This window comes from Pan troglodytes, chromosome X, assembly GCF_028858775.2.
Source record: "Pan troglodytes isolate AG18354 chromosome X, NHGRI_mPanTro3-v2.0_pri, whole genome shotgun sequence".
NCBI lineage: Eukaryota > Metazoa > Chordata > Mammalia > Primates > Hominidae > Pan > Pan troglodytes.
The window spans coordinates 102,722,876-102,741,233 of record NC_072421.2 but is presented as its reverse complement, the minus strand read 5'-3'; the positions used below and the strand labels follow the sequence as shown (position 1 = coordinate 102,741,233).

At 39.8% G+C, this 18,358-nt stretch overlaps 1 protein-coding gene across 1 annotated transcript in view; it reads right to left on the bottom strand.

Moving 5' to 3' along the window:
• Window positions 1-17,837, bottom strand: part of IL1RAPL2 (interleukin 1 receptor accessory protein like 2) — a 569,253-nt gene extending 551,416 nt beyond the window's left edge. Inside the window, exon 1 of the mRNA XM_001139071.5 lies at window positions 17,570-17,837. Within this exon, the coding sequence (XP_001139071.4) occupies window positions 17,570-17,802 (233 nt within the window). The 5' untranslated portion in view covers window positions 17,803-17,837. The remainder of the gene's footprint in view (window positions 1-17,569) is intronic.
• Window positions 17,838-18,358: the final 521 nt, after the last annotated feature.

Sequence of the window (18,358 nt, the reverse complement as noted above, 5' to 3'; positions counted from 1 at the left end):
AGTTCTTGTGCTGTGTTTTTCAGCTCCATCAGGTCATTTATGTTCCTCTCTAAACTGGTTATTCTAGTTAGCAGTTTCTGTAACCTTTTATCAGGGTCTTAGCTTATTTGCATTGGGTTAGAACTTGCTCCTTTTGCTCAGAGGAGTTTGTTATTACCCACCTCCTGAAGCCTGCTTCTGTCAATTTGTCAATCTCATTCTCCATCCAGTTTTGTGCCCTTGCTGGAGAGGAGTTGCACTCACTTGGAGAAGAGGAATTCTGGCTTTTGGAATTTTCAGCATTTTTGCACTTATTTTTCCTCATCTCTGTGGATTTATCCACGTTTAATCTTTGAGGTTGATAACTTTTGGATGGGGTGTTTGTGTGGGGCTCCTTGATACTGATGTTGATGTTGTTGGTTTCTGTTTGTTAGTTTTTCTTCTAACGGTCACGTCCCTCTTCTGCAGGTCTGCTGCAGTTTGCTGGAGGTCCACTCCAGACCCTTTTCACCTGGGTATCACCAGTGGAGGCTGCAGGACAGCAAAAATTGCTGCCTGCTCCTTCCTCTGGAGGCTTCATCCCAGAAGGGTACCAACCTGATGCCAGCTGGAGCTCTCCTGTATGAGGTGTCTGTCAACCCTTGTTAGGAGGTTTCTCCCAGTCAGAAGGCATGGGGTTCTGGGACCCACTTGAAGAGGCAGTCTGTCCCTTAGCAGAGCTAGTGTGCTGTGCTGGGAGAGTCCCTCTTGTCAGGATCAGCTGCTCTCTTCAGAGCCGGCAGGCAGGAACAATTAAGTCCACTGAAGCTGCACTCACAGCTGCCCTTTCCCTGAGGTGCTCTGTCCCAGGGAGATGGGGGTTTTGTCTGTAAGTCCCTGACAGGGGCTTTTACTTTTCCCTCAGAGATGCCCTGCCCAGTGAGTAGGAATCTAGAGAAGCAGCCTGGCCACAGCCACTTTGCCACACTGTGGTGAATTCACCCAGTCCATACCTCCCAGCCTCCTTAGCACTGTCAGGGGAAAACTGCCTACTAAAGCCTCAGTAACGGCAAACACCCCTCCGCCAACCAAGCTTGACCATCCCAGGTTGACTTCAGACTGCTGTGCTGGCAGTGAGAATTTCAAGCCAGTGGTTCTTAGCTTGCTGGGCTCTGTGGGAGTGGGACCTGCTAAGCGAGACCACTTGGCTCCCTGGCTTCAGCCCCCTTTCCAGGGGAGTGAGCGGTTCTGTCTTGCTTGGGTTCCAGGTGCCACTGGGGTTTGAAAAAATACTCCTGCAGCTAGCTCAGTGTCTGCCCAAACAGCTGCCCAGTTTTGTGCTTGAAACCCAGGGCTCTGGTGGTGTAGGCACACAAGGGAAATCTCCTGATCTGCAGATTACAAAAACTGTGGGAAAAGCGTAGTAACCCAGCTGGGTAGCATTGTCCCTCACAGCTTCCCTTGGCTTGGGGAGTGAGATCCTGGCCTCTTGCACTTCCTGGGTGAAGTGACGCCTCACCCTGCCTCTGCTCACCCTCCATGGGTTGGACCCACTGCCTAACCAGTCCTGTTGAGATGAACTGGGTACCTCAGTTAGAAATGCAGAAATCACCTGCCTTCTTCATTGTTCTCGCTGGGAGCTGTGGACCAGAGCTGTTCCTATTCGGTCATCTTGGCGCCTCCCCATCAGATTATTTTTATGTCAGAAATTGGTACCAGGGGAGCAGTTGCAAATAAGAGACCATCAAATAATATGTTCGAACCAGCTGGGGAGTTGCATCAGGGTATGGTGAGTAGTGGAGATTCCTGCGTTCCGGGAGTCTCTAGGAATGAACTGGATAGAAAGTTCATTCATGTTCTGAGTGAGTTATATCATGACAAACAATCAAAACAGGCCTGGGGTTAACCCCAGGTTTATGATTGACTCAAATCGACATGGCAGTGCTTTGCTACTCCTGAGGGAATCCTTCAGGGCTACATACAGAGGATGCCAGCACCAGCTCCAGGCGAGGACTACTATGACTCTACAGCCCTCATGACAGGAGAATCCTCCTCAATCCCAAGTGAGCAGAACCAGGGACAGTCAGATTTGAACAGAGAACTCCTGCCACTGCCAAGGAGGTGAGTCAGCAACTGATAGTGCTCAGAGGGTTTCCTGGTTTAGACCATGGGCAAAAGCATGGTGCCATCATCCTGAGGGAATTTCTCTTCCAACCCACCACCATGATAAATGTAGGAGGAAAATCTAGCTACAAAGCTCTTAGTGAATTTAGAAATGTGAAACAGAACAGAAACATATCCCAGTGGGAAATCAACTTTCAGAGGGAGGGGTGAGGTGGGGGAGGATAGGAGTGGGTGGGGTCAAAAGGTGGGTGGCAGGTTGGTCTCCTTCTATCCCTTTGATGACTGTAAGCTGTGTTGATCGGGGGTACATGTATGTTTTAGCTCACAGGTGGAAGGATGGAGAGGAGTTAGACCTGAACCAGATTGAGACACAAATGGAGGAGCCTTGGACATCACCTGGGGCCTGTGGACCTAGTGACTAAGAAGCTGTCATGGCCCTGGGACATCTCTGCAGCAGCTAGATGTGACATTAGTTTGTTTCCTGTTGAATCTATGACAGTCATTCAGGACTTGGGGCCAGTTCCCTAACTAGTTATTAAAGAGTTTGTACTTGTCAAAAATGTTCTTGGGCTTGTTTATATCCTTCTAGGGCAGGGTTTCCCAATATTGGCATGCTTGACATTTGGGGCCATATGCTTTTTTATTTCTGGGGGCCATCCTGTGCATTGTAGGTTGTTTAGCAAAATCCCTAGCCTCAACTAACTGGATGCCCAGTAGTAGTGTACATTTCCCACCCCACCCAAATTGTGACAACGAAAAATCTCTCCAGATATTGCCAAATGTCCACTAGAGGGCAAAATCATTATGAGTTACCTAGGGAGGGTAGGCTCAGGGGTCAAATGATGGTAGGCAGTGGGACATTAGGGTATAGGGTGGAGTGAGGTAGAGTAGGGGGCATGAGATAGAGGGCCTTTACTTCTTTATATTCTTGTGTTTTGTGACAGTAAAGTAATTAAATGTTCACAGAAATACAAAACAATATAAAGAAGTTAATTTACTAGGTGGATGGGTTTGGAAAGGCCACTTCTTCCTCTGGAACAGAAGGGAAAAGGAGAGCAGACACTGTGTGGTAAGGGGGTGGGAACCCAAGGGGTTTCCTGCCTTTGTGTCTGTTAGACAAGGCACCTGAAGGTTAGTAAGAACCTAAGGTCAGGGTGGTGGTGGGACAGTGGTACCTTTAGGAATAACTTAGGGGATGGGGTGGAGACTGGAGGAGGGGGAGGAAAGGATCATCAAGCTGCATAAAAAACACGATTGGGGTAGGGCCCAACTGAAAGAAAATCAAAGGGGAGAGCAGTGGGACCCTAGGAGGGGGCACTAGAAAGGAAGGTGAATAATTCCAGGAAGGGAACCAGACACTTATCTCTCTGGTCCTACAAATTGTTTTCATAACTTTTTTTTTCAGTAAAACATTAAATCAGTTTGCTTGGATTCGGGTTTTATATTTGGCAGGATTATGGAAAGATATTAACATTTTCATGATTTCCTGTGTTATGCCTATTAAAGTTTTTTTCTCTGTAAGTCCAGAGGAAAGGTTTTAATACATAAAAATTAATTCTACTTCCATCACTGAATATCCTCTACAAACCCAGCAGAAGCAATCTGACCTGACCTTTGAGCCCTTGAGTAAGCATGCTTAGTGAGATGGGCAGTTACAGAGGAAGACAGCTTTAAAAACAATGCTGCTGGGAGAAAGGCCCAGCTCTGATGGGTGAGAGAAGGGGATGGATATTTCATGGGGACCAATGCCTTGGTCAAAAACAGTGAGTTTTACCTCTAGAAAAGCTGTAATGGTCCTCTCTGGGCTTGCCATTTGAGATAACAACAAGTGAAGTGGTGAAAGGCAAAAACCAGGGAAGCCTCCATTGACCTCTTTTTTTCTGATCACCCATCCACATGCCAGGAAGTCAAACTTGGCTATACCTGTCTCTAAAATAATGGAAAGTAAAATTAAACTATATTTTATTTAGAAACAGCAGTGATTTTTTTTATCTTTGTTTCATGTCATGTGGGATCAAAGTCAAAATTTGAGCAGAGTATGTATATAGTGACATTACCTAATATAGAAGCTTCCCTAAATGCTTAAAAATCAGAATTTTCTGTGACTTTGTACCCTGCTGTAAAATACTGGCATTGCCAATATTATTATTTGGACTGTCACCTCGTAAAATTGCCTTCCTGTCATCTATTTCTATTGGTAAAACAATATACTAAAAAAAGATTCATGTGAGCAAAATGAAAACGTCCAGACCCTACTGATCTGAGGGTTTCAGCCAATAAGTCAACAATCAGTATGTATGGAAAGGCTGCCCTGTGTGTGGACAGTGTGCATGGTGCTTAAGTGGCAAGCTTTAGATTGAGCTTAAAAGGAGGAGAGATCTCTTGCTCAAGAGTAAAAGATAATAATGTAAATATGAAACATGGTCAAGCCACTTTCCTTGTAGGAAGTAAAGGGAAGGCACTGACGGGATCAGGGTAACAGGAATAAAAAATTAAAAATGTATATACTATATCTCTATACTCAGGTAAGTGTATATTGCCTTAGTGTTGAAGAGTGAGATCTGGTCTGGAAACGAGTGTGTAGATTTGTATTGGCTTGGGTCTTGCTTGAATGTGATCAAGGCCCCAAGGTGGAAATATACATTACCCCTCTCACTTAGCTTTTCTCTGTCTCATATTTATAGATACAGACTATACCCATCAAATATTAATGAGTCATCCTACCAAGGTGGATCACTCTTCGGTGTGGTGAGAGAGTGGGGATGGTTCCATGTGAATTTATCAACACTGTGAGAAAACTGGTTGGAGTACATGCTAAGACTAACAACGCTTTAGTCAGCAGCACTGCCTTTCTTTAATGAAGGTCAGGTCATAGAAGGGAATTTGCCTCCTTTAAATATACATTGTCTCTGTGGAAACATCATCTGCAAAAAAAGTGCCTTATTACCTGACTGCAAGTTAAGGTGCTCATTAGTTGAGTCTTTTAGCTTCTTTTCTAAGAATTGCTCAATGTCTAAAATCTCATGTTTCAAAAACATCTGAAACCTTCATAAAGCAAGTATTATTGTTAGGTTCATACTCAGAAAAAAACGCCTCGATAAATCCAGGTTCCGACCAAATTTACCTCCCTGTTTTTCCCTGTGCATGGCCCATGTTTTACTACCTCCTTGCCCTGGGACATTGTTTTATCTGCCTGGGAAGACCTCTACTATCACCACCTGTTTAGATCCTCAAGAGCCATCTCAAACAAGCACGATTCTATAAGACAAAAGCTATTTTTCCTACTTTTTACTGTACTATTACTTTATCTTTCCTATAGCACATATCACTTTCCCTCATGTATGATGGAACAAAAGCCATCAAGTTAAGTGTTTGCAGCTTTTCCCTTCTTCTTGCCTTCTAAACATAATTCTCTTTTTCACTGCATTGGTCTTTTTAAATGCAACAACTTTTACAAAGATCCTTGGTATGGCAGGTTAGTTCCTGAGATTTTATTGTGCAGAATAGGAGTAATGGGCAGAAAGAGCTGAAGAATTGCAAGAAGCACTGCTAGTTTAATTAAATTACATTGGAAAGGGCAAAAAAGAGCTTCTTGAAAGGAAAAAAGTGCTAGAGGATGAGAAAGGGCAAAAAGAGAAGAAACTTGTAGGGGATGCATTCCAGGAAGAGTTTTTTAGCAGGTAACAAGAGGAGCAATGAGAGAGGTTTCCGGGCAGCTGAAACATACAAGAGATACTAGGAGTGATAGTAATGTCAAACAATGACTTTTGTTGCTGTGGGTTACAAATGGGCTTACCTTTGATATTTTTCAAGGGACTATGTTAAATCTATCCTCAGACTTTAAAAAATATGTTTAGTTGCTAGACTATGTTTTCTAGGATACAATTTAACGATGAACCACATGGGAGTTATGCTTGTTTGAGTGTGATTTGTATACATGTCCTAATTCCCCTTTTAATTTGTTATAAGTCAGGAGCCCTATCATTCACTTTTGCTTTTTTTTAGTACCCTCTGTACAGGAGGTACTCAATAAATATTTGTTTAATGAATAATAAATACCTGAGACCTAAAAGAATATTGGCTGAAAAACATCACTTTTATTAAAAACAAACAAAAACAAAACAAAACTGTAGTTAGGAAGGAATGAGATCTCATTTGTGTTCCACCATGAACATTTTCAACTTTAAGGGGAATGGAGGAAGTAGTGTCATGCAATGAGTTTTTGAAAAAGATAACCATACATTTATGACACCTGATTATATTCATTCTAGCACTTTGTCATGTACTGATGTATATGTTTCTCTAGTTGATTCATCACGAGTCTTATATATTAGAGGTTTTGAAGTCAGAGTAAACAGACAAAAAGAGCCATTTAAGGATATATATGCTTCAAAATTCATCTCTATTCTTTGGTGGAAAACAACTTTTAAGCACTTCTGCATATGTAAACTGAAAAGTGATCACAAAGGATTTTAAACTTGGTAAAACAAGAAGACTAGTTCTCTGAAAATTCTTGCTTTAACTTAATCATCACTTCTCATGAACTTGGAATCTCTATTTCATTGCCTTCTATTATCCATCTTTAATCAATAAAATTCTATCCTCATCACCAGACAATAATGTTCACTGATGAAACTAAAAACACACAGAAGCACAGAACTTTATATAGACAAGAATTAATGTAAATAACCATATCTCATTTGTTGTAATATACAAATACAGATTACTATAAAGAACAGTGAAAACAGATAATAATTGAGAAGACAGTAGAGAAAACTGATAATGTGTATGAGCTCTGGAGTCAAACCTTTCCAAATCCCAGCTCCATCATTTACTACCCATGTGTCCTTGGGCAAGTTCTTCACTTCTCTAAGTATCAGTTTTATCATCTTCAATAATATGACTTACCTCATGAGTTATTCTAAGGATTAGCACAATACTTTCATATAATAAAAGCTAAAAAATTATAGCTAGTAGTAGCAGTGGTGGTGGTAGTAAAAGTAGAAATAAGAGATAATGTATGGAGTGCTTACTCTATGTCAGTATTGGTGATAAGTGCTCATCAACATTCTCTGAGGTAGGTACTATGATCTTTGTTCATCTCCAGGTCTTCTCTCTCAGTTAATAGCACCATGATTCACACAGTTGCTTCAGTCAAAAGCAACAGGAGTCATCCTTTATTCAGCTTTTTCTCACATCCAGGACATCAGTATGTCCTATCAGCTCATCCTTCAATATATATCTGGGATTCATTCACGTCTCCCTATTTTTATAGCTACCACCACAATCCAAGCTACCATCACATCTCTCCTCAACTAATACAATTGCTTCTCAACTTGGTCTTCTTGCTTCTCCCCCTGTAGTCCATTCTCGCCAGGCAACCAAAGTAATCATTTTTTCAATGGAAATTGGATCATGTTACTCTCCAGTTTAACAAAAATAAATACTCATTTTATCTCTGATTACTAATTTAAAAATCAACTTTTTATTCTGGTCCACAATATGCAACAGCATCTGTCCTCTGTTCTCTGCCTGCTTTTCCAGCCTTATCTAGTAGCATTATTCCCCAGCTCACCACACTCCAACCAAACTGCCCTTCTTTAGCACTTTTTTTTTTTTTTTTTTTTTTTTTTTTTACAGAGTCTTGCTCTGTCGCCTAGGCTGGAGTGCCGTGGCACAGTCTCAGCTCACTGCATGCAAACTCCACCTCCCAGGTTCCAGCGATTCTCTTGCTTCAGCTTCCCAAGTAGCTGGGATTGTAGGCGTGCACCACCACACCTGGCTAATTTTTGTAGTTTTAGTAGAGACAGGGGTTACACCACGTTGGCCAGGCTGGTCTTGAACTTCTGACCTCAGGTGATCTGCCCGTCTCAGCCTCCCAAAGTGCCGGGATTACAGGTGTGAGCCACTGCACCCAGCCCTTTCTTTAGCTTTCTCGAATCAAGCCTGTTCCCATTTCATGACCTTTACACATGGTATTCACTTTGACTGGAATACTCTACCCCAAGATTTTCACAAGACTGGCTCCTTCTTGTCATTCAGGTCTCAGTTTGTATGTCACTTTCTCTGTGAAGCCCTTCTTGATCACCTAACTGAAAGTGGCCTCTCAGTCAGTCACTCCCCTAACATGACCCTTCTTCACTCTCACCACTGTAGAATTATGATTACCCAGTGTAGTCTTGTGATTGCATTAGTTATTTATATGTTTTCCCAACTCTAGAATGGAAGCTCCATTACTTTAATCTCTCATTCAATGCATTTACTCAACACCTAATTCAAGTGTTCAAAATATTTTAAGTTGAATAACCAAATGGGTCTTTATTTTCTATGTGAGGAAAAGCAAGGCAAAGGTCACACAGCCATAATATACCATCACTCCCTAGGCTAATGTTGGAGTCAGAACCAATAGTTCAGAGTTTGCAAACTGTGAGTCCCCTGGTTGAACCTGAGTAGTCATATAAATTGCTCAAGGTCACACAATTCGTAAGTAATAAAACTGGGATTTGACTCCAAGCAGTCCAGCTCCAGAGACCATACTCCTAATAGGACACAGTAGTATTAATAGTAATATAGAAGATTGCACCACAGTGTTAGGTATAGAAGAGTCCTAGCTAGTTCAGTAACTCTTAGTAATTCCTCCTTTAGTAACTGCTAAAAGGCGGATGCTGTGTCATAATTTTCTCTTGGGTTCGCCATAGTGATAGGCACAATATTAGTCCATATAAGCATTGAATGGATATTTTCACTGAAGTTACTTTTCATGCCTGGGACTAGAGTTATTGCACATCTTCAGTCCTCTGCCCTTTTAAAGAGTTGCTGTTTGATCATTGACAGGAAGGAAGGTGGAGGAGAAGCACCACTTTATAGCAATAGAATCCTCTTGATAGAATACCTATTTCAGTACACCGTAGCTAGCAATAAGGACCCCTATACTGATCAGTGCATTTTTTTGGAGACTCCAATAGCCACGCAAGGGATTAAGCTGGAATTGAGCCAGTTGCCACAAAAAGGGACACCATATGACTACTACTGAATGCTCAAATGTACTCTAGGGAGAGTGGCGGGTTTCCTTTAATCTATCTTGCCATTGGAGTGTTGATTTTCCTGCTTCACTTTGATACAGATAAAACCTGCTGCAGTCCTACTTTAAGATGACTATACCATCGCTATCTAGGTTAATGTTGGAGTCAGAACCTATTAGTTTAGATTATGAGAACTGAGTTCAATGGTTGAATCTGAGTACGGGCTTTTTTGGGCAGGAGGGTCCCATAAATTTAAAAATTGAGAAATTTCACACAATTATTCAGCTTTCAAAACATCAGAAAAACTGGCAATGTTGGGCCTATATCCCTAGTGCCTTCTAACATTAAGGGGTCAGAAAGAATACGAGGAGCCAGGAAAAGAACTTATGAAAGAGTAACTGATAGAGTATGAGGAAAGCCAAGAGAGTACTATTCTCTGGAAGTCAGGTAAAGAATGCATTATCAAAAAGAAGGGAGTGATCAACTATGCCACATGACATTACAGGTCAAGTAATAGGAGAACTGAAAACTGGCCTGCCCATTGGATTTAGTATTGTTGTGGTCATTGGAGACTTTTATAAGAGCAGGTTTGGAAGAGTTTGAAGGTAAAATTTTGATTGGATGGGTTTACTAGAGAATAAGTGGAGAGGAACTCAAAACTGAATGCAGACAACTCTTTTTTTATAAATAGTTTTATTGAGATATAATTGATACACAAATAACTGCACATATTTAATGGGTACAGTTTGAAGGGTTTGGACTTATATAAACAACCATGATACCATAACCAGATAATTCTTTAAAGTAGCTTTTTCCAAATGGGAGCAAGAAACCGGGAATAGTGGCTGTCAGGAAAGTGGAGTAGAGAGGATTTTTTTTAGATGGCATAAATATTGATCTGTATATATGCTGATGGAAATGATCCAGTAGAAATAGAAAATTTCATGATATGGGAGAGAGAGAGAGGAGAATTGCTCAGGTGATGTTCTTGGGTAAGCAAATAGGGATAGAATCTGGTGTACACATGAAGTGACTTGCCTTACATAGAAGCAAGGCCAGTTCATCTGTGGTAACAGGCTGGAAGGCAGAATATGTAGGTATAGATGCCAGTAGGTGGGCAGATGTAGTGGCAGTTTTTTTCCTGACTACATTTTTTTTTCTCTGTGAAACTGGAAGCAAGGGGGAGGAGATATTGGAGATCTGAGGAGTGGAGATGATATAAAATAGTCATCTAGGCAGATGGGAGACTGAATGGTCTAAGAATATAAAATAAAACTACCTGGTAGCATTAAAGGTCAATTTGAGGTCCATGACAATGAATTTAATGTGAAACCAGTCAACATTATTATATATTTTCCTTCAGCCAAGTTTAGCTGCAAGGATGCAGGCATAGTACAGATGGACAGTTAGGTTTAAACAGTGTTGTGGTTTTCACAAGCGAGTAAGATGAAGGGAGAAAGGGTTAAGAGAATCAAGAGGGTGTATATGGGAGTGATTATAATGATTGATCCACTGAATTGGAACTATGCTAGATGGGAAGAGAACAAGGTACAGTGGAAAACATGTGAGATCAATGAGAAAGATGTTTGGGTGGAATCAATAGATTATTGGAGGTAAGGTATAGAAAAAAATGAGCTAGAAAAATAGGAGGTAGTGGCAATAGAGTAGAATGCATGAAATGAGATTATGGAGGGGATTGCTACAACTTCCAACACTCCAAAATGTTTCAGGTGGCCTGCCACACTCATTACATTACCTTCTTGACCTCTGAAAAGATTTTGAGTTTACAACCCTGCATTAGGTTAAAACCTTGATTCTGAGCAAGATAGCTATAAAACCAAGTCACTTAAGATTGTGTAATTATACAAGGGATTAAACTAAAAAGTTCATATAAATAACAGTGTTAACCAACTCATCAGTGACTATTTGAGATCAATTCTTCTTTTGTGGTTATCAAATATAACCTATTAATTCTTACAAAGCAGGTACTCCTGCTGACTAAACTGTAAGCATCTGCTTCCTTCCAGTAAACAAACTGAATGAAGTTGAAATTACATAGTTAATGTACAATAGTATGGTTATATTTCTAAACATTACAACATATCTAATTTAATGCTAATGAAATGAAAATAAAGTAAAATGGTTACTTCTTTGCTATTTAAAAATTTTCCTATATAATTTTATTAACAAGTAGATTATCAAATTGCCATAAAAATAATGGAATCAGAGACCCCTGCTTATAACCAAAAACAGGTAGAAAAATAACTAATTACATTTCATTTCGGGAACGAAATTCCTGCTGTCTCAAGATCCTGCTACACTTTCTTGATCTTTTCTGAGGTCAATTAATTCTATAAGATCCAGGCTTTCATTTTTCTGACAAGAAACTATCTGCTCTCCTGGAAATTGCTACCTGGGTAACCGACTTGTTGACACTTAACTTCTCACGGATCAATAGTTAAGTTGGAATTGAATTATGAGATATGTTCACTGTCCTTGAAAATCTCTAGGTAACTGCGATGGGAAGTAGGGTAGGAGAGTGGAAGGTGCTAAGAGCCATTTCTTTGTGTCTGATGTAGACTAGAGCATCACTTTCTTTTCTAAAGACACAGGTCTTCTTGCAATATGCCATAAAGTGAGTCCCATGATATGTATTCAATGAATGTTTGTTGACTGAAATAAAAATACTCGCTTATATATGATACCTAGGTATTTATAGGCCAGGATCATTTAAGTGACAATAAAATCAAGTAAAATTACTGTATACTTACATTTATTTCTTCTTTTATTTTGTTATGGACTATTTCAAACATGATAAAAAATACACAGGGCAATATGATGAATCCTCATGTACCCACCATACAGATTCAAAAATTAGCAACATGCTACGCTTTTCGTTTCAAATGTATCCACTCCCTCAACTTTTCTTCTGATGCTGTTTTGCTGGAGTAATAATCATTCAACTGTGAATTGATTATTCACATTTGAAATCAAAGCAATTGTGCCTCCTGGCAAGACATATACTAAGGAACTGTTCAGAAAGATGTTGTGAGGCATTCAGATTTTGAGAACCTCACTTCTTTCAATGACTATTAGAGACCAAAAATATTGGGATTATGCTCCCATTTTATAAGGGAACTCCTTGTTATGTTTACCTCGTTGCAGAGGTAAATGGTCATAATAATTTTGAACCTCTAACTGATTCTCTGCACTCAGCCATAATTATCCCTAAATGTTATGTTTTTACAGATGTTCAATTATATTTAATTTTGTGTGTGTGTGTGTGTGTGTGTGTGGGTGTGAAACGGAGTCTCACTCTGTCACCCAGACTGGAGTGCAGTAGCACAATCTCGGCTTACTGCAACCTCTGCCTCCTGGTTCAAGCAATTCTCGTACCTCAGCCTCTCGAGTAGCTGGGATTACAGATGTGCACCACCACGCCCAGCGAAATTTTGTATTTTTAGTAGAGACCAGGTTTCGCCATACTGGCCAGGCTGGGCTTGAACTCCTGGCCTCATGTGATCCACCTGCCTCAGCCTCCCAAAGTGCTGGGATTATAGGCACGAGCCACCGCACCTGGCCAATCATTCTTTTCAATATCTGTGAATTCAATGCAGGATTATATGACTATATCTATCTTCATTCACAGCTTAAGTCACCCCTTGTTCCAAGTTGTTGAGAAAATGATATGTGAGATTTTGTCAAATAAGATTACCTTTATCATTTTTATCCTATTAATTCATGCCTCCATTGAAAATATTGGTGTGATTCTTCGATTGGCACCGTCTCTCACAATATGATTTAATCCTCTACCATTCTCATATTACCAGCCCATTATTATGCTGGGAAATTCAACTAATCACTCTTGAGTCTAGCCAAGGAAAAATTTAAAAATTATTCATTAGCCAAGTGGCCACTGAAAGGTCACAAACAGTAAATTTTTCTTGCTGTCATTCACATGGGTGGAGAATATTACTAAATATTTCATATCTTCATTTTTAATCACAGTGACATCAGTAGAGTAACTTTTAATGAGATCAATAAAACATAGAAAAGTCATTCGTAATTACCTTAAAGTGGTATCTAAATGGAGATTTTAGGTGAATACTGACATTGTCAAATTAAGAGCCCTTTTCACAATAAATGTCACTCTTGGCAATTGCATAAAATCACCTATATGGATGGAATTTCTCACTTGGCACATAGTAGAAGTCAGTGGCCACTACTAGATATGAAAAACAGGTTCATTATTCACAGACATATGCTAGCTATTTCACTTATATACCTGGAATAGATTTATGTATCTCTGAGTTGATAAAAGCCTGGTTGATTCTATTAGAACAGTGATTTGCAAACATTTTTTCCTTACTAAGGCACACATGAGAGATAATATTCAACAGTTCCACCTATCTCTATCAGTCCCAATAGCTCCCTAAGGCTTGCTGCACAAAAGTTAAAAAGTCACAAGTTATGTTCAAATCTTAGTGGAATTCTTTTATCTTCTATTGGTCTAGATGTGAGTTGAGAACCTCTGACTCAGATGGTATCCAAAATAGACATAAAAAAGGCCAATCTGAAATGTACTTGAAAGAGAGAGCCACCTATAGGAAAGGACTTCAGGGACCTTGGGAAGTTCCACTATCCCTAAAGTACTCCTTCACAATCTATGGCTTTGTTTAAAAGCAAATAGACTGTTAGCTGAGAAGACTTAGAAGCAACAACACCCCAATAGCAATGAGCATACCTAGCAACCAAATCTAGGTTTCTAATGCAATTATCCATTAAAAAAAACAGGACTCCTTGGAAAAATGGCTAATTCTAGAACTGGGGCACAAAATATATAAGATAAACCTGGAGCATCTTTCTACAATGTAAGGAAATGCTAAAAAAAAAAAAAAATACAACCACCACTCCACAATGATAGAATTATATCAAAGGGACAAATGAGCCAACTGAAAGAGCTTCCCACAGGCAAAGGTGGAAGAATTTGAGCAAGAAAATTAAGTAGAATTGCATTACAAGCCGGTGTATAATATAAATAAAAATGAGTCCATACTGATATAAATAAATGATGGAACACATAAGTAAGTGGGGAAAGGGAGAGACAAATTTCCATGCAGAAGAATTTGAAATAATTCATGTAGATATTTCTTCTTAAGTGTGGACTGTGAATAACAACTTTCTTCCAAAGACTACAGTATGGAAAGGAAGAAAAAAAAAGTAACTTTACAATGAAAAATTATAAACATCACCTCAAGCCAGGTGATCAAAGTCAACATCAACAGTTATGAGTCATATTGATACTTTATACCCTTGATACAATGTGATGAGGATGATATTCTACCTTTGTAATCTTCCTCCTCAAAACATATTACCCCAGTCTAACCATGAGAAAAATATCAGATAAATCTCAGTTGAGGACCATTCTACAAACTATCTGACCAGTACACCTCAAACTGTCAAGGTCATCAAAAATGAGGAAAGTCTGAGGAACTGATGCAGCCAAGAAGTGCTTAAGGAGACATGACAACCAAATACAATGCGCTACCAGAGATGGATACTGAAACAGAAAAGAGGCATTAAGGAAAAACTGAAGAAATGTGAAGAATATATGGACTTTAGCTAATAACAATGTACTACTATTGGTTCATTAATTGTAACAAATGTACTATAGTCATGTAAGATGTTAATAAAATGGGAAAGCTGGATATAAAGTGTACAGGAACTCTATATTATCTTTGCAATAACTACGTAAATCGAAGACTTCTTAAAGTTTATTGAAAAGCAAATAGTGGATTTTTATTACAGCACCTTTTGTAGGGACAAAATACTGGAAACAAAGTGTATACTCATCAATAGGGAAATGATTGACTGACTTGTGTTATCATAAAATATTAAGCAACATACAATATTATATATTTAACCATTCAACCCAGCAATCTCATTATTGGGTATATACCCAAAGGAATGTAAATCATTATACCATAAAGACACATGCACATATGTATTTATCGCAGTGCTATTCACAATAGCAAAAACATGGAATTAACCTAAATGCCCATCAACGGTAGACTGGATAAAGAAAATGTGGTACATATATATACACCATGGAATACTATGCAGCTGTAAATAAGAATGTCCTTTGTACCAATGTGGATGGCCATTATCCTTAGTAAAATAAGGAACAGAAAACCAAATATTGCATATTCTCACTTACAAGTGGGAGCTAAACAATGAGAACACATAGGTACAAAGAAGGAAACAACAGAAACTGTGGCCTCCTTGAGGGTGGAGAGTGGGAGGAGGGAGAGAATCAAAAAACTACCTATCAGGTACTATGCTTATTACCTGGATGACAAAATAATCTTTACACCAAACCCCCATGACATGCAGTTTACCTGTATAACAAACCTGCATATATACCCTTGAGCCTAAAATAAAAGTAAAAAAAAAAAAAGCTATCAGTTGACTTGGAGAGATTTATACCATGTATTTTTACTAAGCTAAGAAAATGCAGAGAAATCTGTAACCCTCCTTTCATTTTGTAAAACAATGAGGAGAAAATACCCATGTCAGTATGTTTGTATAATTAAAACAGTAGGGGAAATGCATGTAGGGATCACTAAGTTGTTATTATTGCTAGGAGTAAAGGAATGGGGTTAGAGCGGAGAATGGAAAAGAGGGGAGGTAACAAGACTGAAGACATTAGCAGGCCTGGGGAAGTAGCAATAATTTGTTTAATAATTCATTGTAAGCTTAGCACTTGTACATAGTGGACTGATGCTTTGCAAATAAAACTTTAAATTTGTGAAAACAACAAACAAAAAGCAAATGGTGCAGGGGGAGGAGAAGAGAGATAATTTTGATTGGTGGGTTTTTAATGACAGTGTGGGATGGAGAGGAGATAAGCAAGGAAAGAGTAGCAGCACCCTAGGGAATATAGTGTCAGTCACTAAAGCTGAATTACATCTACTTCTCAATTTTGCCAAGAGCTGCCCAAGTAGGAGAAAATACCGCTTAACACTAAGGGTGTGATCAGAATGACTGCTGTTCTCCCAAGATCCTGAAGATCTTGCCTACCACAAACAGAGACTAAACTCACCATTTGCTCCCCCATCACTCCATTTTCTTCCCCTACACATAAAAGTGATTCTTAGAGCATCCAGAAGGCTCTCTATTTATATACCACCTTGTTCTCCTGGGCTTTTGAACAATGAGACCTCGCCAGGGGCTTCCAAGTGCTTTTGATGAGGAAGTGACATAGCTTTGGCATCAAAGTTCACAGGACACAAAAATAGGAAAGGTCTGCATTTCCAAGGAGTTAAAATCAAATAGTAGAGTGCAGGTCCCTGGTGAGCAAGATCAAAGACTCCCAAAATTGCAGAATTGAAAGGTGGCCTAAAGGTCGTCTCAGCTACCTACTTCAATACCTAATCCAGTCTCTATTTGAGATGCTAGATGCTAGATCCTAGATTCTATCACTGGGGTAGAGGGGGAAGGGAGAACATACTGTAGAATCCCTAAGGGAAAAAACATATTGCTTTTTACTGTAAACTTCTTGCAAGCAAGAATTATGTCTGTGATATCTTTCCACTATAGTACCCAGAAACTCAGGATGACTGTGTATTTACAGAGCTCGATGTTGATTATTTAGACACAGTGGACTCAAACTTGCATTGCAAATTCTATGAAGGATTTCAGCAGTAGTACATTTGCTGAGAAATCTAGACGCATTTGAAACTATTTTTCATCAACAAGAAAGGCAAGACCATGGCCAAAATGATATTTTAGATCATTTTCGTGGCCAGATATCAAGATAATTGAGTCAACTAGCTGTATGCAAAACTAATTGTTAATATAAGACCATGCGGCAGGGGTGGAGTGAGGGAAGAAATGAGTCAGAAAATTTTCTTCTTTTTTTTTTTCTTTTTTGAGATGGAGTCTTGCTCTGTTGCCCAGGCTGGAATGCAGTGGCGCGATCTCGGCTCACTGCAACCTCTGCCTCCCAGGTTCAAGCAATTCTCCTGTCTCAGCCTCCCGAGGAGCTAGGACTACAGGCACCTGCCACCATGCCTGGCTAATTTTTGTATTTTTAGTAGAGACAGGGTTTCACCATATTGGTCAGGCCGGTCTTGAACTCCTGACCTCAGGCGATCCACCCACCTCAGCCTCCCAAAGTGCTGGGATTACAGGTGTGAGCCACTGCGCCCGGCCCGAGTCACAAAATTTTCTAAATTAAATAAGCACACACAGTAAATGGGAATCCTATTTTATGAAAATCTAATAGGAATTTGCTATGTAGTTCTGATAGATAATTAGAACTGGAATTTACTGAAGCTCCACATGTACTGCAACCTTTCAAGAACATATCCATTATACAACATGAGGCATACCTACATGTACTCAAGTCCCACTCAAAAGACTATCAGCCATGTGATTGGGCAATGTTTTCACACAACACTCACCTTAAAACACAAGTGTAGAATCCACTGTCTTGTGCCTCAGCTGAGTGAAACCATATTGAGTCTTCCTCTTTGCTCATCCTGACCTCTGAAAAGATGATGGGCTCTTCCAAATCACCTTTGTTTTTGTACCACATAAGCCTGAGCCCAGTGCTCTGGGCCGTGCTATAGTTGGTACGAATATAACTGTAGAAAAGGGCACATTTCACTCGGACTGGTTCACCTGCCAAAGCCATGTATGTCTTGAGATCCACTGACCAGTCAATGCAGCCATCCACTGAAAGAAAATTAGAAGAGGTATAAGATACAGTGAGCATTGTTGACACTAATAGTGTGAGCAGTAATCATCACCAACATGTCCTAAGTGCTCCACATAGATTACTTCATTCAATCTTCCCAGTAATCCTATGAGATAGACTTGTATCTTGCTTAGACCTTAGTAAGCACAGCCCCTGCTCCAGCCTTGTGCCTTTGGGGTATCTTCCAATATTCTACAGCCACCTTCTGCTTGGGGTAGACCAGATTCTTCAAGGAGCTCCAGAACTCATGCCTATAGGGTTGTCCTGTGGCATCATGGCCAGGTCCTAATTCCAGCAGAGTAGCCAGGCAAATTGTTTGCTTCTGCTATCCATCACATTAGCCTATGAAATTGGACTACTAGAATGATGCTGCTGACATACTGGTTTTAGGTGACTCAAATTGTTTATATAGACAGGAGCCCCACAAAACAAATATTTCCAAGACACCTCTACACAGGAGCCCCACAAAACAAATATTTCCAAGAGACCTCTA